The sequence below is a fragment of the Sarcophilus harrisii genome, chromosome 3 (genome assembly GCF_902635505.1).
Source record: "Sarcophilus harrisii chromosome 3, mSarHar1.11, whole genome shotgun sequence".
NCBI lineage: Eukaryota > Metazoa > Chordata > Mammalia > Dasyuromorphia > Dasyuridae > Sarcophilus > Sarcophilus harrisii.
The window spans coordinates 37,165,683-37,189,232 of record NC_045428.1 but is presented as its reverse complement, the minus strand read 5'-3'; the positions used below and the strand labels follow the sequence as shown (position 1 = coordinate 37,189,232).

Below are 23,550 nucleotides of genomic sequence, written 5' to 3'. Positions count from 1 at the left end.
AAGCTGCACTATTTTTCACTCATGACGGGTCCACCTACTTATCCTCTCTATCTATCCTTCAAGATACAACTAAAATGCCACACTACCCTCCTCTCTATAAAGTCGAAAGTCATCTCTTACTGCTCTAAACTCTAAAGCAATTAAAGTCTATCCAATTAAAAATTAATCATAAACTTCTTATATTATCTTAAACTATTGCTTAAATCTTTTAACACCTAACTTTTCATAAATTTTACATATTCATATATATTCTTAACTAGACTAGGGAGAACAGGGAAATTTTACATTTATCTTCGTCCTCCACAGAGGCAAGCAGAATGCTTTGGGTACAATTAGTATTTAGTAAGTGTTTTCACTGAATTCCTTAAAGGCATTTATACTCAAATTTTCTGTGGTACATGTGCAAAAATGTTTGTGCAGCCCTCTTTGTAATAGCAAGAAACTGGAAAATGAGTGGATGCCCATCAATTGGAGAATAGCTGAATAAATTATGGTATATGAATGCTATGGACAGCCAAATTAAATATTTGAATGCAAGCTTTCTTTTTCTCTTCTCACCTTCTAGGACAGCAATGCTAATGACAACTAAAATATTAAAAAGGCAAAAAGAAACATGACAATTTACAAACTGTAGAATTAACCTATGAATAAGAAATAGCTAATTAATGCCTCAATTACAGTCATGATACTTTTAATGAGCACAATTTTATATATTGCTTATGAAAAAAAACAAACAAACCCAAATAAAGTACCAATACTTTAAGGATACGCTGTAAGAACTGCAGTTTTACAAAGGAAGAATGCAGGGATGTTGTAGTGTTCAAACATCAACTCTGTCAGTTTCTCTCTTTTTGCTCTGGTATTCCACTTGGAAATTGGAGGAAAAAAGGGAATGGAGAGGAAAAAACAATACTTGTGTGACTATTTAGTTCATAATTTAAAAAACATGATAAACTCAAGACTCAGTACCATAAAAGCAAAGTAATCAATACCCAAGATTTATATAATCAAATATCATTGATAGTTTGACAATAAAAGCTTATCATAAAACTAGGTTTCAATTTACTTGATCTCTTGCTATGAGTTCTTAAAAATAAAAATAAATCTTTTGAATTAAAAAAATCAAATCAGACTTCTTGTAGATATTTTTTAAATGAATTTAAAGTGTTTCAAAAGTCTATAACTAAACCCTAAAATGTGCAACTAAAAATTTCCAAATTCTCCATTTACTGTATAGCAGTAGTGAAAGTAAAAAAAAAAAATCACCGTAAACTAGTTTCACAATTTATCATCATTCTTTATTCTTTCTAATTCCTCCACTGAATGAATCATATTCTCAACAGCAAACAGTCTCAATTTCTAGTTCAACATATGATTCTCATCAAAGTAACAATAAACAAACTTTGAGATATAAAAGAAAGTAATATATTGAAATGTGCAAGAAGTACAAAAAATAGAATCTTTGGAGAAAAGAATGATAAACATGAGATTCCAACAAAATGAAAGCAGTGAACTACATAGGTGGGATAACTTATGGTCATTTACAGAAATAGCACCCCTATGTGAATTACTCCACGTCAATCACTGAATTATTCCAAATTCATCACATTTTAAAGCGCTATTAAAATAGATTAACTTCTTTGTTCTCAAATTCAACATAAAATTGATTATCAATTTCTGTAAGACATAACACAAAAGTCCAAAATTACAATTGGATTTTTTACAATTGTACATTTTTTGTTTTCCTATCTTTCCATTTCCTATCTAGAGTCTGATGGAAAGAAGTAAATCTCAATTTATGTTATTTCATCATTTAGTTAATCCCATGTTGAATTTAGTGTCTTGCTAAAAATAAAGGAGCCATCTCAAAATTCTAAATGAAATCATCCTTTCTTTAAAAGTCAAGTGCTTCTCCCCCTTCAAAAAGTTCAATTAAACTTTAAGTTGCTAACGAAAAGGGGTAAGAATGTGAATGTGTGTTTTAACTCCCTACCTTCAAAGTGCCAATTTAGATGCGCTCTTAAATCTGAACCAGGAGAAAAAAATCTCAAATGTTTCTGAGATAATAAAATAATTGTTAAAGAGAAATCAGAAATATAAGATCTGCCTTAGCTCACCGGTGCTTCTGACATTAGAACAGGGTGTAAGCCAGCTTCTGATTTGATATGCATCTTGTAAGTGTGATCCAAAATAGCTTGGAAGCTGTCCCAGTCTTCAACTAGAATAACAAAGTTAACAGTTTAAAAACAAATATGCCATATATTTTAAAATGCGTTCCAATGATTTATCACCAAACCACAAACCCAGAAGACTTCAACAGCAATTCAGATACTCTCACTTCATAGTAAAACATTTTAAAAGACTTCATTTTCCAGACATAGTCTTTCTTTTGGTCCTTCCATTCGCAGTATAGAAAAACAGAACATAGCTCAATAAATGCCTGACAGGGTATGTGGGTGGTTTCCCACAATGCAAAGTCTTTACTGAGATCCTGTACCAGTGACTCTAAAGAAGCAACCCAGCAAAATGGGAAGAGTACCAGAGTCAATAGCACTCCAGGTTTATATTCTTCCGCTAAAGATCACTCTGGGTGAAGATAGACAAAGACTTAACTTTTCTGAAGCTCACTGTCCTCATATGTAGAATAATTCTATCAATAATGCTATAATCTTACAAGGTAACTGTGATCATCAAATCACGTTAGGAAAGTGCTTTTATTCTGAACTAAGCAGAGGTGTCAAACTTTGAGTGCTCCCTGAACCAGATTAAAACATCACTGGAAAATGTTTAAGAAATTAAACAAAAATACAATATAGAGAGAGTTAAATTTGTAGCTTTCTAAATCAATATGTGGTTCTCGGGGTCCCTTTTTATTTGAGTTTGACACCACTAAGCTAAACATTAATTGCTAGTCAAATGCTAAACATTTGCCAAGTGTCAAATCTGTAGCAAATACTATTCCAATGAATAAAAGAATAAAGCATAATCCCTCAAGGACTTTCCAATCAAGCTAAGAAGACAAAATGAACCAATAAGAAAGAATTAGATAACAAACAAAAATTAGGGAACTGTATAGAACCAATAGTTTCCAGCTAGAAGGGATATTAGAAGCCCCATATTTTTCAAGTAAGAAAACTGAGATCCAAGGAATAAAAGTAACTCACTCTCAGCCACAAGATGAACTGCCAACACTGGTACCTAAATCCAGATGTCCTGGTCCCCACGACCCCTTCACTACTATAAATGTTAGTGTGGTCATTAAAACCTTTTAGAAAGATGAAACCTCTCCTCTCTATGCCCTGCTTTCTTTCTCTCTTCCCACCCCCCCTCCAAATTACCACACAGACACAAAATGGCAAAACAGTAGAACTTCAAAGGCTACAATACTTTTTTTTTCTCTTTTTTTTTTTTTATTTAATAGCCTTTTATTTACAGGATATATACATGGGTAACTTTACAGCATTAACAATTCAAAGGCTACAATACTGCAGCAAGTCTGATAAATTGGAAGGACCAATGTCCTAGAGAACATACTCTCCCCTCCTCTCAGTAGAGAGGCTGGGGGTTGTAAATGCAGGCTACAGATGATGTAAGATGGGGCTTCTCTGTCAATAACTTGAACTATTCCTCTTGGTCCAATAGAAGGAAGAAAGAAGAAAATATGTAAACTGGACTATTACTATAATAGGCGAAAAAAGATGTAAAGGAAACTTTTTTTAAAGAGGAAACCTGTAGGAAAGATGAAAATGCTATGGAAACTTCAAGTTTCCAGAATTCTGGTACCTATTCCTAGCCAAGAAAAGGAAACAGAATCTTCCAAGAGGGTATTAAATAAAAGAATAGTTGAACCTGACATGTACAGTCAAGAAAATGCTCATTAGGTAAAATCAGGCAGTTAGTTTTGCCCTGGGGGAGATGACAACTACTGCAGACAGCATTTCTGACATTTAATTTCATCTAGCTAGATATTGGGAGATGTGACAGTCTCAGCATCTTAAATACACTAATAGCAGGGAATGAGAGTTTCAGGAGCTAGTTTTGGTTTCTTTACACATTTATAATTTTGTTTCTATTGCTCAGTTTCCCCATCAATGAAATGTAGGCAAAAATATTAAACCAAATCCCTAACAAAATCTGGAGAGACATTCTGGATATTCTGTATGAACTCCCTCACTGCAATTCCTTCCTTTCATATTTAACATGTTATGTTTTGCTTTGTTTTGAACAAAGGAAAATTCGTGTGATTTGAAGATTTTCACACATTGAGTAAAAAGAAACCTGGATCTTTTAAGGAAAAATTTGGCAACTTTTCTTCACAAATCCAAAGCAACCAGAAAAGTAAAACATAATAATGATTTTTTTTAATTAAGAAGAAAAATTATTTTACATGCAAGAGATATGCTATATAATATATTGGTTATTAGTCCAAAAAAAAGGTAACATACTCATTCCATTTTTTAAAGGTGATATTGCCTCCATATTTTCTCTTGGAACACGCAATGCATTGGTATCTATGTAGTATGTGGGACCTCCTTGTTTGCCTTTATCTCCATCTACCTCCATTAATGTGCTTCCATCATCCCTTTCAAGTACCACACCAATAGCGGTGGGAAAATCAACCTGCAAAATAGAGAAACAAGAAAAGGAGACAAGTTACAACAATATTTTTTTCTCCCAACACCTATACCATAACCATGGGTGCCTAAACTTCTACTCCATCTCCCCCAGATTCTGGCCTGCCTTCTTCTGTATGCATATTCTCTTTTAGATCCCATGGTTTCAGGGATCTATTCTAAGCAGATGACTCTCAAAAGATATATATCCAGCCCCAGTAGCACTCCTGAACTCTGGTCCCTCCATCACCAATTTTAGGGTACCAAAAGTATCTCAAAATTCCACATGTTCAAAACTCTTCTTTCTTTCTAACATCCTTATTTCTGTTGAAGCTATAACCATCCTCCTTAGGTTCACAATCTTTCTGGCATCATCAACTCTTACCTCTCCCTCATTCCCCCATATAAAATCAGGCAAAAAAGCCAAATGAATTCCATTTCCTCAATACCTCTCCTATTCATCACTTTCTTTCTACACATACACTATCCTAATTCAGAACCTCATCACCTTTCTCTCATACTATTGTAATAGCCTCCTGTGTAGCCTTCCTGATTCAAAGCTCTCCCTTTCTCTAATCCAACCTTCACACAGCTGCCAAACTGATTTATCTAACTTTGACACTGCACTGCTCAAGAAGCTTTAGCAATTCTCTTTATTGCTGCTTCTAGGATCAAATACAAATTCCTCTACTTGACATACAAAGGCCTTCTAGCCTCTATGTGCAGGCTTATTTACTTTCTTTCATGGGAAGGAGTGCTAAACTTAGAATCAAGAGAGATGCAGCTTCATATTTTTCCTCTAATGATTATGAGTGATGGGATCATGGGCAAATAATTCTTAACCACTTTGAACCTGTTTCCTTATCCATAAAATTAAAACAATGCCTACAGTACTTACCTCACAAGGTCACTGTGATCACTGAGTGATCAGACTAGCAAAATGCTTTGTAAACCTTAAACTGATATATAAATGTCAACTATTATTAAGATTAGGTGAAGCAGTAGGGACACATAGGGAGTACAGCAGATAGAGCACCAGTCCTGAAGTCAGGAAGACCTGAGTTCAAACCTGGCCTCAGATACATCACACTATCTAGCTGTGTGACCCTGGGCAAGTCACTTAATCCCAACTGACTCAGCTAAAAATTAAAAAAAAAAAGATTAGCTGAAGCAGTAGGGACACCTAGGGAGTACAGTAGATAGAGCACCAGTCCTGAAGTCAGGAAGACCTGAGTTCAAACCTGGCCTTAGACACCTCACACTATCTAGCTGTGTGACCCTGGGCAAGTCACTTAACCCCAACTGCCTCAGCTAAAAATTTAAAAAAAGATTAGCTGAATCAGAGGTGTCAACTGCTATCTGAACCAGATCAAAATGTCAATAGGAAATGCTTAACAAAGTAAACAAAAATATTACTAAACACAGGTAATTTTATAATGTATCATTTTCAAATCAATCCACAGCCCTTGGGAATCCCTCTATATTTCAATTTTATACCAGAGTTTAAAAATCAGCTATCATTTAATTGTAGCCAATTGCCAAGTATCTATTGACAGCCTAATATGTAGCAAATACTATGCAAATGTATAAGATTCTCATGAGCTTTGGGCCAAACTGGCCTAACTTGAGGATCCTTGTAAACAGTCCTCTTTATCCCATCCCCACACCTTTCTAGTCTGTCCTCCAAAGTTGGAATACCCCACTACTTGTCACTTAGCTTTTTGGAAGCCCAATTCAAAGGTCAGCCCAATTGTCACCTCCTACCTGTCCTGATGCCCACAAATTCAACTGCTGTCCCCCAGAAGTTACTTTTTAAAATTATTTGTGTACATGCCATTTTCCCCCAGTAGAATATAAGTTTCTTAAGGAAAAGGATTATTTCATCTTTGTCTTTTAATCCTCAGTACTTGGCACAGGGCCTGGGCATATAGGAGCATTAATAAATTCTTGCTGAAGTAGTTTTCTTTTGAACTATATAGTCCTGTTTCTATATTGCTCCACAAAAAAAAAACAAAAACAAAAAAACAAAAAAACCTTCTTGAATTTATTTAAAACTATATAGTGATTTTTTTTTTTTTGCACAGTCTACAACCCACACTGGTTGTACTTACCTTTGGGCAGTCCTCACCAGCATAGCCAGCTCTGACTGTATAAGAGCCAATGTCAAAAACAAGAGCCCCAACTTCATCTGTAAGGATGAAAAAAAAAACATCATAAGTAGATAGCCAGTGAACACTATTATTCTAATATGAGAGTTGAAAAGCACCCTGTATTTAAAAGGAAAGAATCCATTTTAAATAAAAACTTGAATTAAATACAAAAAGTATTAAATTACATTGATAGTAGAATTCATGTGGAACTCTAAATTACATGAAAAGTAGACTTAATTTAGCACTTGAAATCAAACAAAGAATTAAACAGGATCTCCTGGGTCCTACTTTGAAATATGAGAAAAAATGGCTGTCCTGAAAAGACATTTGACAAAAAATTAATAAGTATTCAGAGCAAAAGTATTCCATATAAAGCAGAATAAAAGTCATCCTTATAATTATATATGTGCCTGTTGTGTATATACACCGATATACACACCACCCTGTGAAAAATAATGAAAATGAAATAATTTAAAATGAAACTATTATATGAACCAATATATGAATTTTGTTTTGGAAACTTTATATATGTCCATAAGTAAAAGCTTCCAATTGTATTTTAAAACATAACCTAATTATAATTAAATAAAAAAGTAACTAACTGGTAACTAATTTAATCATTCAATAAAAGCTAATAATAACAAACATTTATATAGCACTATGTTAAATATTTAACAAGCATTATCTCACTTGATCCTCATAACAACCCTGGGAGGCAGATGCTATTATTATCACCATTTTGCCAAAGAAACTAAGGCAAACAAAAATTGAGTGTCTATTAAGTGTTTTGAGGCCGATTATGAACTCAGATCTCCCTGACTCCAAACTACTGTTTCCACTGTGCCACCTAGCTGCTAAATCAATCAGTTTTCATATCTATCTTCTCAATATTATAATTACGCAGATTAAGAAACAATTTCTGAACTGGTACTCTTGACTCAATTTGGGGGGGGAGGGGGATCCTCCTTCATAGGGAGATGTTTCAATTCCCTAACTCTAAAAGTTCCCAAGGATCAGTCTTAGAGAACCCTTCTATTTCCAACTAATCTTTAGTTAGCCTGGGGGGGTTTACCAGGAAACTCACTAAGTCAAAACACCTTGTTCCCATTAAAACATCATTGTTCTTCCCACCAGATACTTTAGGAAATGTTTATTAACTCACATTCACTGGCACAGTTTATCTGATAGAGAAATCAAATGAAAAAAGCATGAGATTAGAAATTAGAAAAGCTTAGGTAAAGTGTCTCAATTTTACCATGTAGTTGTGTGGTTTCAAATAAATCGATTAATTACTGAGTCTAATTCCTCATTAAAAAAAAAAAAAAAAAGAAAAAGAAAAGAATGCTTACTGATGATAGATATACTACAATACTGAGGCAACTGCTTGAAGTCTCTGATTTTCCTAAGAAAAGTCTTCTTCCACTAAGGCAGATCACAAATTCTCTACCATTTAGATGCTTTTCAAGAGCATCTATGACTGAAGTTATTCATCATCACATGGTCATCCTAGTGCTGTATCCTTCTGAAGTGAACTGAATAGATCCTTGTGGACAAAGGGTCCAAACACAAAATCTAACCCTTTAGGAGTGATCAGCTAGCACTGCCATTATAACGGGATTTTAATGAAAGATCAAGGTGCTTTGTATAAATATTACATCAATGACTTCCAAAAACTAAATGTCCATGCCTAACTCCAACTAATTCTGTCTCATATTTCCTGCTTAGCCTTAGTCCAGTTCATTTCCTAACACTGGTATTACTAACCTTACAAAGTCATCTTCAACATCTTCCTCTTTGAATGGGAAACCCGCAATGATTAGTGGCCCATGGAATCAAGTTCATATTCCTGAGCCCTACATTCAAGGCTTCCTCATTCTGGCCCATTTTATCTCCTTAGATTTCTCTTCTATCACTCCTTCATGGACACCTATTTTATACTATAGTTAGTTTTTATCTTATCCCTACAAACATAATTTTCATTCCTTATTATTATTCTATAAGAAACAATCAGCAGGATTATTTCAGAAAGTCCTGGAAAGACTTACATGAACTAATGCTAAGTGAAGTGAGCAGAACCAAAAGAACATTGTACACAGCAACATCAAGATTATGTGATGATCAACTGATGGATTTGGCTCTTTTCAACAATGAAGTGATTCAGGCAATTCCAATAAACTTGTGCTGGAGAAAGCCATCTGCACCCAGAAAGAGTATTTGAGAACTGAGTGTGGATCATAACATAGTATTTTCACTTTTGTATTGTTGTTCATTTGCTTTTGTTTTCTTTCTCATTTTTTCCCTTTTTGATCTAATTTTTCTTGTGCAGCATGATAAATGTGGAAATACATATAGAAGAATTGTACACATTTAACATATATTGTATTACTTGCTGTCTAGGGGAAGGGCTAAGAGAAGGAATGGGGGGGGGAATGTGGAACACAAGGCTTTTCAAGGGTGAATGTTGAAAACTATTTTTGCATTTTGAAAATAAAAAAAAATTATAATAATAATTTTCATTCCTGTCCCATGTCTTCATTACAGCCCAGATCCACCTTTCCCTTTTTGACACTTTCTTAAGTCCTACCAATCCTAAAAATGAGGGAAGTGTATATTTATCCAACTTCCCAGACTGCCTACTTTCTTACATGCATATATATACTACTTTAGTTCAGGCCCTAATTAGCTTTCTCCTCGATGATCATCCCGTCATCTAATTAGTTTCCTTATTTCAAATTTCCCCCTAAATGCAAGTGATTTCCTTATGCAGAGATTTGACCATAACATGCTACATCAATTTCAGTGATTCCCATTGCTTCTCAGATAAAATATAAACTCATCCATTGTTAGGAGAATCACAGTAATGTGTTATTACTTTGTAGCACAGTAAAGAGTGGTAGATGTGGAATCAGTAAAGCCTAATTTCAAAGTCAGCCTAAAACATTTACTAGGTGAAACACTGGGCAAGTCACCTAGCCTTTGTCTGGGTCTCAATTTTCTTATCAGTAAAATGGAGACGAGCACCAACTTCCCTCCACTGTAGTGAGGTTAACATGTATAAAGATTTTCATAAGGCTTTCAAAGAAAGTTTTAAAGTGCTACATAAATGCTATTATTATTATTAATTTTAAAGTGTTTTGTGACCATAGTATGATACAAACTAATACCAATAATAGCTATCATTAACATCTTTAATGCCTCTAGGTCATCTTAAATAGTGATCGTATTTTTTTCAGGTTCTAGATCTGGATGGTAAAGAGGATTAACCTGAATGTGTACTATCTCTTGCCAAATCATTAAATCTTGGATACCAGATTGATTGCTTGTGATTCATCTGTCTCCGGACAATCAGTTATAATGACTTTGGTTTCATGAGGACTTATAGCTTTAAAAAAAAGTCTATATCCAATATTTTTACAGATTTAGCAATAATGAAAATAAAGATTTTTATACAAATTAATTTTCCAATTTGATGATATAGCTCTAAGAACAGAACCTGAACATTAATCTTTACACTATTAGAAGTGATATGGGAATCTTGATGAGTGACACATAAACTGAAACCAGTTATGTACAAATTTATTTGTGACTAAAATTGTAGAAATAAATAACAGAGTAAAATGCTATCTAGAATATACATCAGAAAAGTCAATTTGCTTTAATGGTCCAACTATTAAGGCTGACCCAAAATAGAGGCTACATCTTTAAAATGAAATCTCATTGTAAGAAAAAATACACATACTGCTTTTATGCCGATTACATTTAATCCTGATTATAAGTCAAATTCAGGTTTCATATAAACCAGTTTTGTATAAACTAGCTTAGCCAAACAATCAATCACCAATACTTTTTTCCCAGTTCCAGGGTTACAAAGACAAAACAGTCGCTACTCAGAAAGGAACTTTATATTCTATTGGAGGAAGATATGTAGCTTCCTAAGTTTATTCAAGAAATAAATATGGAGAGAAAAGGCACTACTATTAGCTGCAAGTGAATCATGACTCTTTATGAAGAAAGTGGTGCTGAAGGGACTGCATTCAAGACATGGGGGACTATCAGTACAAAGGCTTGGAGATGGAAGATGAAGTATCCTGTGTGAGGAACAGGAATGTTACTTAGGCTGAAATGTATAGTATGCAGGAAGGGGAAAGATGCATCAGTTGAAAGGGCCAGGTTGTATAGGGCTTGAAAGCCAAAAAGAATGTTATATTTGATCCTGGAGGCAATAGGGAACCACTGTAATTTACCAAGTAGTATAGTGTAATTTATGGTGATCTGTACTTCAGGAAAATCATTTTAGCAGCTGTGGTGATGGGAGTATGAAGAAATCCATGGCAGGGAGCTCACTTAGGAGGCTAGTCAAAGGTTTATAAGGAGTATAGCCCAAGGTTTATAAGAACCTAAAACAGAGTGATAGTCAAAGTGAGTAGAAAGAAGGGGACAACTGAAAGAGACTGTTAGAGAGGCAGAAATGACAAAATTTGGAACCTGACTGGATATTTGGTCTATTAACTATCAGACTGTATTCAGAATGTGGTTTTTGTTGCCATTTAGTCATTTTCAGTCATGTCCAATTCATCATGACCCTTTTCAGGGTTTTCTTGGCAGAGATACTGCAGTGGTTTGCCATTTCCTTCTCTAGCTCATTTTAGAGATAAGGAAACTGAGGCAAAAGGGTTAAATGAGTTAGTGTCTAACGTTAGATTTAAAGTCCCGTCTTCTTGACCCCAGGCCTGGCACTCTATCCACTATGCCACCGTGATGATAATCTACTCTAAAATATCTTTAATAGATTATCTAACAATACACAAAGAATTGTTTGGGGTAGGGAGCAGGAGTGGAGAGGTTGTTACTGATACAGTAGCAATGAGTACTTTGGGACAATGTTTTTCACTAGATATACTAAACCTATATATAAAGTGCTTAAAATTTTGAAAAATAGCCAGATACATGTAATCATGTTTCTTTAATTAAAATAATGCCTTGCATGTGACCCACTAGATAGCTACCTCTAACTACTTCAAAGTAACAGTGATTTTGAAATAATTACATATAGAAATTTATCTTTTAATCCAAAAAAATTTTAATTAGCAAACACTCAATACACTGTTTTTTATTTGGTTTTTTGTTTTTTTTTGCTGAGGCAATTGGGGTTAAGTGACTTGCCCAGAGTCACACAGCTAGGAAGTGTTAAGTGTCTGAAGCCACATTTGAACTCAGGTCCTCCTGACTTCAGGGCTGATGCTCTATCCACTGAGCTAACGTAGCTGCCCCTTCAATATACTTTAAAAAAAAAAAGTCTTCCCTTGCAGCAGGAAGAGGTACCCAATTTCCTTCAAGAAACACCTTAAATACCATCTTCTACACACTCTCTGATCATCCCAACTACTATTGCCCTGTTTCCTTAAATATCTTGTATTTATTCAGTACATCCTCATAAAAGGATGAGTTGTCTCCTCAAACCACTCTAAGCTCCTTGAGAACACTTGTCTTTGTATCCTCTTGAGTCTGGCACAAGGCAAGACTTGATAAATTCCCGCTGGATGCTCCTTGGAGGGGCTATAGGAAATCAGGCACATCGATGTGCTCCTGGTGGAGCTAGAAAGCTATTTGAAATGATGACTCAAAAATTATTAAACTGTGCATAATCTTTAATTTCACTTTTTCTGACCTATATTCCAAAGAGATAGAAGAAAGAGGAAAGTATCCATAATAGCTCTTTTCTCTAATAGCAAAGAACTCTAAACTAAAGGGGCACCCATCTATTGATAGATCAAGAATGGATGAACAAATTACATCATATAAAAAACATACTGAAATGAAAGACAAAAAGATTAAGGGAAACCTGGGAACACACATGAAAACAAAAGAGCAGAACCAGAATAGATTTATACTAAAATAACATGTTTGCTGGTCAACGGATTACCTACTAATCAAAAAGTAAGTCAAACATGTGTTCTTCAGGCAGATCACCTCTCACTGGGGCTCATTTTTTTTTCATATGTAAAAAGAGAACTTAGATGTGACTCATATCCTATAATTTTGTTATGTATTGCTTTCATAGAAGAAAACTGAGGCTTGAAGAGATTCTAAGTAATTTGTCTATGATCATAATAAGCTCTGTAGTGAAAGTATACATCTAACCTTTCTTTGACTCAGTGTTATTCTTACCATAACATCTTTTTCAGAATTAGTGACATTAAAATACTTGACAGGCACCTTAACAATATGGTCTGTTAGAGGCAAAAAGTTATACACTGGAAATGTACTGATTTTCAAAACCATTCATATGCCCACAACACTTGAGCTATTTTCTATTCCAACTGGTACAGAGACAGACTGAGGGAAATTAGTTAACTGCTTCTCCAAAGCATGTTTCCTCAAGTGAAAGACAAAACAACCATTGGAGAAGGGCTTGATATGTCTTGTTCAATACCAAATAAAATGAAATAATGTGCATTGCAGTACTGGTCCCCTGGCTAAATTGCAGGAAAGCAGGAAGGAATAGCAGGAAGAGTTAATAAAGACAAAGCAACAGTGCCCCAGTGTGATCCTTTCTCATATGATTTTAGAAGCCTTAGAAATCAAGCTGACCTGTATACTTATTGTGTATCTAATTTATATTTTAATATATTTAACATCTACTGGTCATCCTGCCATCTGGGGGAGAGGGTGGGGGGTAAGAGGGGAAAAATTGGAACAAGAGGCTTGGCAATTGTTAATGCTGTAAAGTTACCCATGCATATATCCTGTAAATAAAAGGCTATTAAATAAAAAAAATAAATAAATAAGAGAAATCAAGCTGACCTTTCTCATCTCAGAGATGATAAAAATGAGGACCAAACTAACTAAATAGGGCATGCAATCGGTGAGCCATTTCTTCAGGGCTCCCTCAATTCACCAGGTGTCCAGCAAAGTTTAGCAAAGATTTCTAAGAGAATACAAACTTGTGACCTTATTCCAAATCTCCTGAATCCAGTCCCTGATGAGCTGGTCCAACTGTACTCCAAACACAAGACAGTTTCTGAGAGGGACCAGTCAGTCTTGGAGGAGCAACTCCCCCGCCCCGCAGGGATTGTAATCGGGGCAGAGGGACGGCCCAGGATGCTAGAAGCAGCCTGGGAGCTCCTTAGACCTTAGCAGAGGTTCCACTCCTGGGGGTCTTAGCCCTTTCGTGGCAAAGTATTAAACTCCCGGACCCCTTCCCGGAAGGCTGCTGCTGGTTATAAATCACAATCAAGGAAATGCTAGATTTCACCGAGAGGTCAGTTAAAGTCAGGAGCTCGTCTGTGGGGGGTTTGTTATTTTTTGTTTTTTGCTTAAGCTCGAGATGTCCACCCCGGACCCAGATTCTGGAGGGTGTCCCCGAAACTTCCCGAAACGCCAGGACTCTGCAAGCGTCTCAGAGCAGCCAGGAGAGGGGCGCGGATGGGGACTCGGCCCCCAGGCTCCTGTAGCCACCGAGTCCCGTGCGGCAGGCCAGACCCTGACAAAAGGCAGCGGAGCCTATCAAGGTAGAGGTCAGCTCCGGGCCCGCCCGGGAGCAGGATGGGGAGCCAGGACCCTCGGAAGCCCCGGCCCCGGCCGGGCCCCCCGCGGGTAGGGCTGACTACCGGGCAGCGAGAGCGGAGATTGGGCTCGGAGTGTGACGGGGCTGCTCGGTCCCCCACCCTGGGCGAAGCGCCCTCTCTATGCACAAACCACTGCAGCCCGCGGCGGGGGTGGGGGAGAGGAGGGGCTCTCCTGCCCGGGGGGGGGGGGGGGGAACGCCACCCTCTCCCGGGCGCTGCCGGGCTCTCCCCCTCGCAAGCTGGGGACCCGCTTCCCAGTGCGGCTCCCGGGCGCGGGGATGCCCGCTCCGGGCCCCCACGCGGGGCTCTCGGGCCCGCGCGGCCCGCGCCCGCGCTCACCTCCTCCATAGACGCCGCCGCATGGCTGCTGCTGCTGCTGCTGCTGCTGCTGCTGCTGAGGCTGCTGCTGCGGCGGCTGCTGCTGCGGTTACCGCTGCCGCACTCAAGCGGCTCCCCGCCCCGGCCTGCCCGGCCCCGGCCACTCCTGGGCTCTAACAACCGCCGCCCGCCCCCCGGCTGCCCCCTGAGGCAACAAAGCGCCGTCCGGCCTGGAGCGCATCCAAGGATGCTGCCGCCGCGCCGCGAACCAATGTGGAACGGCTAGGCCTCCGCGCTCGCCAATCCGAGAGAGACATTGCCCCCGCCCGCAGCCACCGACCAATAGAACTTCCCCGGGAGGCGGGAAGAAAGCCAAGCGGCGGAAGGGGGCGGAGGAGAGGCCGAGTTGGGTTGCAGCGTGATGGGGCGGGGCATGCGAGACAGGGGCGGGACCTGAAGGAGAGAGGCGGGGCTTCCCAGCAGCGGGAGCTCCAGAGACCGCCCAAGTCAGCAGGCCCCACCCCCCTTCCTTCTGAAGCCTAGAGAATAAGGGATTCTCCTGACGTCACACAGACCGTCTGCGCCGTGTCCCAGGGGGGAGCCTCTGAGTCCTGCAGCTTCCCGAGGTTCCTCCCCATTATTTGCTGCTAGATTCTGCACCTGGGCGGGCACGCAGCAGTGCCGCTCCTGGCCGCCCGTCGTTGAGTTCAGATCCCACCCACTTCAGATATGTGCTCCCTCTGCCCCGGGGCCTCAGTTTCCCCATCTGTAAAATGAGACGGTGGCAGCCAGGACTCACAAGATCCCACCAGTTCTGGCTCTAGGAGCTTAGAGGACACGCCCGACCCAGGGGCTAGTGCATCCTCACCTGCTCCCGCTATCCCAGTCCCCACCCCAATTGGCAGTTGTCAATGCTGTAAAATTACCCGTGCATATAACTTGTAAATAAAAAGCTATAATAAAAAATTTAATAAATAAAGTAATGATTTCGTCAAAGAAATGAGGGCATGACCCTCAAGGACCCAAGTTTAATTATCCAGAGAGTATTTTGCAGAAGTTAGAGTTTCAAAAGGAAGTTCCAACCCTAAGTCCAGGATACACCTAAGCTCAAGCGGACACTTACCTGGGGCACTCCCAACAAATAGAAAGTAGCCTCAGGGTCTCAAAGTCTGTTCCCATCTTTCCGTCTCATTGTTGCACCCAGTGTATACCACATGGTACGGCACCTATTAGGCACTTGCTGGATACTCCTAGAACGGAACTGAAGCTACTGCACTAGCGCAGTTCACAGGGTGCTTCTGGGTGCTTGGCTACCGGAGCTGCCACCTAGGAGGGGACAGGGCTGGGGACTAGAAAAGTCTGAAGTCCCTCTGTTTGCGGCCAACTACAGAAAGAGGCAACTTTATGGTGGCAAGAGAAACACAGCAAAGTCAGTTGAGAGACACAAAAAAGGAGGGATCCTTATTCTAACAATAGTGAATATTTCCTAAGCACCGACTCTGCATCAAACTCTGTGCTCTGAGCCCTGAGCTCAAAGACTAAAAGGAAATACAATCCCTGAGTTATGCAAATTTAATATCATTAGAAGGGATGCGACATCTATGTTAAATGTGACATTTATGATCATGAAGGGGCCAGTCTATAGACAGACCCATAAAGGAGGAATGGAAAAAGGCAGAGAAAAAGATAACAGCTCTGAGCAGTTTTCCAGAGATGGCCAAGTGCCTGTCCCAGGCGCCAAACCAATCTTTCATGTTACACGCCGAAGCCCCCCTAGAAAGCCTGGGAGCAGCTTTATATCAGGAAAGCAATAGGATCCTGAAACTCATTGCATTTGCCAGTAGAGGGCTTACTCGTAATAGGACTTGTTCTACGTATCTGGAATTCTTGGTTTTGAAACAGACTGCTCTAACAAGTTTTTGGAGACTGAGATGGAGCTCATTTTCAAATATGGGCGGTCAACAATCTACTTAAGTATCTCAACTAGCTCTGAATTGAATGCTACCAGCAGAGGCGGCAGTCAGGTGCTAAGAATGCGCTACTTTCCAGAGAAGGCTCAAGTCCGTTCACACCATTTATTAAGCACCTACTGTTTACTAAACACTGTCCTAAGCTCTAGGATACAAAGGAAGACAAAAGACTGATCTGAATCTCTAGCCACCCACAGTCCGATGAGGAAGAGAACAATCATGAACATACAACATATAGATAGCCTACTTTTGAGAACAGGCAAGAGAGGGGAAGATTAAGGACACCTCTTCCAAAAGATGGGACATTAGCTGAGATTTGGGGGAAGAGATGAGGAGGGAGAGAGTTCCGGATATGAAATACGGCCCCTCAAAATGCTCAGAGTTGGAAGAGGAGTATCATGTACATTGAACAGGAAGGAAGCTAGTATTACTGAGTAATGGAGGATGTAGAAGGGAAGTAAGGTCTGAGAAGACTTTGAAAGGTAAGAAGGGACCAAGTTCATGGGAGAACTTTGAAAACCAACTAGAAGACTTTATAGTGGATTTTGGTGTTAGGAAGTCATGGAGTGTGTTGAAGGGACAGCAGGGAGGGTGTGTGGAGGGTGTGTGTGATATAGTGAGACCTTGCTTTTGGAAAATCATTTTGACAACTGAGCTGAGGATGGACTGGAGTGGAAAGAGATTTAAGATAAAGAGATCTCTCAGTTCACTTATAATAATCTAGGTTACATTTGTCAACAGCCAACAAAAAAGGTAAAGGTGATAGGTAATACCCAGGTTGCTGGGTCACTAATATGTGGACTTGTAGCTGAAAGTTTAGTACTTTGACCAATCACTAGATCCTCAGCTGACAAGAACTTTATGTAGAATTAATTTTTCTTGCTTTAATTGTCTTTAGATGATTTGGTAAGAACAAAGGCATGATACAAATTTTAAAGTAATGGTTTAACTATTTCAAAGTCTGATTCTTTTTGTACAACAAAATAACTATTTGGACATGTATACTTATATTGTATTTAATTTATACTTTAACATATTTAACATGTATTGGTCAACCTTTCATCTGAGGAGGAGAGAGGGGGAAGGACAGGAAAAACTGGACAAAGGTTTGGCAATTGTCAATGCTGTAAAATTACTCATGCATATAACTTGTAAATAAAAAGCTATAATAAATAAATAAAGTAATGATTTAGTCAAAGAAATGAGGGCATGACCCTCGAGGACCCAAGTTTAATTATCCAGAGAGTATTTTGCAGAAGTTAGAGTTTCAAAAGGAAGTTCTGTGCCAGACCCACTATTGATCCAACCCCAAGTTTAAGAAAGCAGATAACCCTATCCAACACATACTTATCTATGGTCATAGAACCTCTGAATGATGACTTTGAACATGCAGATCACACTGACAAAATCTATTTTCTGATTTTATTTATTCAATTTCACAAACATTTATTAAAGACCTAATCTTGTACTCTGTGTTGAGCTAGGTGCTGGTAATACAAAGGAAAAAGGTTCTTGACCTGAAGGAACTTATATTTCACTGGGAGGAAACAACTTGTACATAAATTCATAAATATAAAATATATACAATGTAAATACAAATAAGTGGGAGAAAGAGAGAGTAGGAGAATTAAGAAAGACCTTTCTGAGAAGCAGTATTTAAACTAAGATTTGAAAGGAGGAATTCTAAGAAATCAGATGTAAAGAGAAAGAGCTTTCCAGGCATAGGGAATGTTAGAATATTCATCATACTAATGGTAGAGATCAGAAATTGTATGATTATTGAGATCTACCATGTTTTCTGATCACTTGCCCTACTTTTTTTTTTATCAAAATGTATGGGAAAGAATATAACTCAGGAAGAAATGATGATGATGATGATAGTGGTGGTGGTAGTACTGGTGGTGGTGATGGTGATAATAACTGGCATTTATATAATGCCTTGTATATGCCAGGTACTGTTCTAAACACTTTACAAATATTATCTCATTTTATTCTCACAAAAACCTTGGGAGGTTGCTATTTTGGGAAGATGTTATTTTTATCCCCATTTTACTACTGAGGAAACTGAGGTAAGTAGAAATTAAAATGAGAACATCTGCCTTGCAGGAATTTGAAAGGGAAAAATGTCCTAAATATTTCAATTATTCCAGGTTCCACAAGCTGTCATTTATCTGAAAGGAAAAGTTGGTTTAGAGGGCGTGTTTCGGACTTCATCTTCCAGCCAGCTGCACCACTGCAGACAAGCAAGTATAGGGAGAAGCTTGAATTGAGCCTTCTCCCTTCACAGCGAGGCTGATACGCCCAGAGAAAACTACAATCTGACAACCAAAAATAAAAAAGAAAGAAAAAGAAAGCTATAAATTGCAACTGCAATAAATCCATCCGAGGAGAGATTTGCTTCTAAGGTAAGAGTTTTCTCCGGAGCATTTGATATATATAATCTTCTGACCGGCATGCTATTCTTATTTGGAAAATTCACCTATAATTTCTGGTCAGCTTGCTTTTTGACGCATTATGGAGCTTAAATACTCTGACTGAGCGAGGTGTATTATGCCATTAAAAGACAGCAAAAGTAATTAAGTTACAACCAAGAAATTCAGCTTGCTGTGATTTGTAACATGTCAGCCTGTATAAAAGCACTGTTAGAGCTTTCCTACATTTACTATATAAAATGTACGACTCTAATGAGATTATTTGCAATGGAGTAGTAGACTTGTTAGAGAGGTTTGGTACGAAGGAATTTATTCAGCAGTAATGGGGAATAACTAATGACCCTGAAGCTTGTCATTAATGGTGACCTGTGAAATATTCATTTATTTTTAACTTCTTATTGATCTGATATTTTATTTCTTTCTATTTCTCTATAAAGTGACATGATAAATTCAATTCAATTCAATTGAACAAACACTTATTATACAGCAGGCACTGTGCTAAGCATTGGGGGCACAGAGAAAAATCCAAAATATTTTCTGCCCTCAAGAAGCTTATATGCTACTGAGGGAGATACAGTAAGTTCAAAAATTAGTAAATGCAAAATATATTCACAAAAGAGATAGCACTAAAAAACTGGGGGCAGAAGAAGGGTCAAAAAAGGAAGGAATACCTGAGTTGGACTTAAAAGGAAGTGAGGAATTCTAAGTTTTAAGTGAAAAGGAAGGGCGTTCCAGGTTTGTGTAAAAGCAGGAACTGGAATATTGTGAATGGGAAGGATTGAGTAAGGCAAAGTGATACAAACACAGTAAAGTCTATTCTATCCAAAGAAAATAGTTGATGTTCATGGTGATTTCCTCTTGGTAGATAGCTAAGCATTTCATTTTCTAACATCCTAATGTATCATAGACTCAGAGATTTAGAACCTGAATGAAACTTTGAGGCCATGGAACCCAACCTCTTGATTTGACAGGTGAGGAAAGTGAAGCTCATATCAGTTGAACTTACCCATGTGTGGGACAAGACCACTGGCTCAAATAAATCAAATAAATTAAGATTTCTCAAGGCAAAATCAGAAAGGAATTTTATTATGATCTCAAGAGAAAGGGCGTCTCCCTTTCCCACAAGCAGTCAGGCAAGGAGAGGCAAGGCCCAGTTAACAGACAAGAATTATATAGGGACCTGAGCTAACACTCCCTATAGGCTGGATCTTTGCCCTGATTAGCCAGGACAAATGACCTCACATTGTAAGTCATAAATGAGGAAAAACTGTCAACCCAACCACATCTTTAGCATTACTAAGTTACCTTATACCTTATATGGGAGTTTCAATGCCAAGGTGACCCCAACTTAGTCTCACCAAAAAAAGGTCCTACTTCTTGTAAACTACATGATTTCTGGAGAAAGAAACCTGGCCGTGGGGTGTAGAGGGTCACAGTCAGTGGGGAAAACTCTGAGTAAAATAAGACCCTTCAGCCCAGAGGGAACCTGCTAATAATGTCTAATTCAGCTCCCCATCTCCCCTAAGGGCTCTCGGCCTTCCTGAGAAGTCAGGGAGTGGTGACAACCTGTGTTGAGATTGAAGCAGAGTGATACCAGGTGGAAGAGGAATACCAGGTGGCAAGTTGTTTATGTGGTCCCACGTGAGCAGTGTTGTTTTTGTTACATTATAAAAAGGGGAAAGCCTTGAAATAAACAGACTCTATTTTCCCACCATCCTCAGGAGTCCTACCTCATCACTTCTCCACTAGGAAGGGATAATCTAATCACCCCAATGTGGGGGCTCTAGAAAGCAATGGTACATTTTATCTCCCCAGTTTGGGGGCTCTAGAAATCAGGATACAACACTGGGGCACAGTCGACCTTCACTCAGTCTTTAGAGCACTGTCTCCATCTTGTGAGACAGCTTTTACAATTCACTTCATTCACCCAGAACCACACATCTAGTCTCTGAGGTGAGATTTGTACCCTGGCCTCCCTTGACAAGTTCAATATCTCATCAACCATATCACACAGTCTCTCTGTCACAGATAGGAACCCCAGAAAATGTCGGGGTCTTGGATTTTATTTCAATTTGTGCCTCAAATCTTGTTCTAATCACTGACTTTAAGGTTGTTGAGGGGATGTGGTTTCTGGGTTTCTATTAAATAATTCAGTCTAAATAGAAAAGTGAGAAATAGTCAAATTTATACAAATGAATAATTATAATAACATTTTGCCTTTCCAAAAATCCCCTGCAAATTCAAACAATGAAGGTTGCTTTTACACACACACACACACACACACACACACACACACATACAATACATCAAGTCTTTTTTTTTTTAACCGCTTCACTGAGTTGCTAGCTTCCAACTTTTGGGATCTGCCTGAGTACCAGCACCATGACTATCCTTCTAGCAAGCTATGCAGCATTTCAACTAGGAGACCAGATCAGCCCCAATAATGGGCCACTGACTTCACTGTCTGGCTCCCTCTGACAGTTCCAACAAGTTCATAGTTGAAATAAGGAAAGCTTTTCTGTGATTCAATTTGGAAACTGCCATTAATGTAAACAAGGTCCAAATGCCAAGGGTAATCAATCATCACACTGAGCTGGCAGCCAGCTGGAGCCAAGAGGAAAAGACACAGAACTCATCCGGTTACACTTAGAGAGATTGGATTTCTTGCTGGGAAGAATATAGCATTAAGCATTATCAAGAAAGATCATGTAAATGGCCTTATGCTTTATCAAATAGAACCATTTGAACAGAATTATTTGGGGGGAATGGGAAGGCTTCAGTAAGTCTTCACTTAGGGCTTGTTGTGCACTAGGCACTATCCTTGGTGCTGGAGTTACAAAGATATAAACAAGGTAGTCCCTGACCTCAGACAGCATTTAGTCTACTGAGGAGAAAAAAAACAGACTATGTACCAAGGTAGGTAAATACAAAATTACACAAAATAGATTCAAAATAATTTGAAGCCATGTGGCCACTTACAACAAAAATGATCAAGAAAGACTCCTTGTAAGAAGTGACACTTGAGCTTAGCCTTAAAAGGAAAGGATTCTAAGACATGGAGGGAAAGCATACCACGCATGGGGGATAGCCTATGCAAAGATATAGAAGTAGGAGATGAGTGGAATATCATTTACAGGGAAAAGGAAATGAACTACTTTGGTTGGAACATGGGAAAATGGAGGGAGGTAGAGAAAGAGAGAGAGGGAAAGGGAAAGAAAAGAGAGGGAAGGAAAGAGAGACAGGAAAAGGGAAAAATAAAGAAAAAAGAGAAAGACAGAAAAAGCACTTACTGTGTGCCAGGCACTATTCTAAGCAATGAGGACACAAAAATAAGGAAACAAAATGGTCCCTACTACCAAGAAAATTACATTCTATTAGGGGAAGACCAAACAAACATTAAGGAAAGCTAGAAAGTGATAAGGGGAGTAGAAAGGCACAAGGAGCTACTGTGAGAAGGGGAGCAGCATTAGAGTGAGTCTATCTGGGAGTCAAGTGAAGAGGACTCGGTAATCAGAAGTGCAGACCTCAGGGTGGGGATGTCTCTAGGTAGGTACAGCTTCTGGTGAAAAAGTAGCAAGTGAGTTGAGACAGAAGTGATAATGTGAAATCAGTTCATAAAGATCAGTTAGAGTGAAACAGCGAAGGGCTTTGAATGTCCAAAAAAGGGATTTATACCTTATCAAAGAGCCCATAGGAAGTCACTGAAGCAACCTGAGCAAAGAAGTGCTGTATCAGAGGACCAGCCTTGAATTTAGGTCCTCCTGACTCCAAGGCTAGCTAGGCCCCCTAATCATTATTATTTAAAATTATTTTTACTAGACATAATTTTTTTCTGCCAAGGGCTATTTGGATATTTATAACATCATTCGCAGGCCATTCAAAATTATTAACTTATAGAACTCAAGCAGTGGGAAGTTAGCTTTCAGCTCATCATTGCCTGTGGTTGCCTTGGACGGACCAGACCAAATGATTTCCCAGGCCTTATATGACCTATGGACTGCACTTTCTTTTTCCATCTCTGATGTCAATTCTTGGTTTAAATTTTTAAAATAAAATTATTATTTTTTCAACTTTGAAAATATGTCTCCCTCCCAAAAAGATCAAAGAAAAAGGAAAAGGACCTATGTGTACAAGAATATTTATAGCAGCTCTTTTATAGTGGCAAAGAATGGGATATTGGGATCCCCATCAGTTGGGGAATGGCTGAATAAGTTATGGTTTATGAATGTGATAGAATACTATTGTGCTATAAGGAATGACAAACAATGGTTTCAAAAAGACCTAGGAATATTTATATAAATATTTATATTTATATGATGCAGAGTGAATTGAGCAGAATTAGAAGAGCATTATACACAGTAATAGAAATATTGTTAACAAAGATCAATTGTGAAAACCTTAGCTACTCTGATTAACACAATGATCCAAGAAAATTCCAAAAGATCCATGATGTAAAATGTTATCCATCTCTAGAGAAAGAACTGATAAACTCTGAATCC

At 38.5% G+C, this 23,550-nt stretch overlaps 1 protein-coding gene across 1 annotated transcript in view; it reads right to left on the bottom strand.

Annotated features, from left to right (window-relative positions):
* The window catches only part of ACTL6A (actin like 6A), a 31,703-nt gene extending 15,875 nt beyond the window's left edge, over positions 1-15,828 (bottom strand). The window contains exons 1-6 of the mRNA XM_031961124.1: positions 15,773-15,828; positions 14,671-14,759; positions 6,725-6,801; positions 4,446-4,620; positions 2,118-2,218; positions 770-867 (exon numbers count right to left, since the gene is read on the bottom strand). Of these exons, the coding sequence (XP_031816984.1) occupies positions 770-867; positions 2,118-2,218; positions 4,446-4,620; positions 6,725-6,801; positions 14,671-14,759; positions 15,773-15,828 (596 nt within the window). The remainder of the gene's footprint in view (positions 1-769; positions 868-2,117; positions 2,219-4,445; positions 4,621-6,724; positions 6,802-14,670; positions 14,760-15,772) is intronic.
* Positions 15,829-23,550: the final 7,722 nt, after the last annotated feature.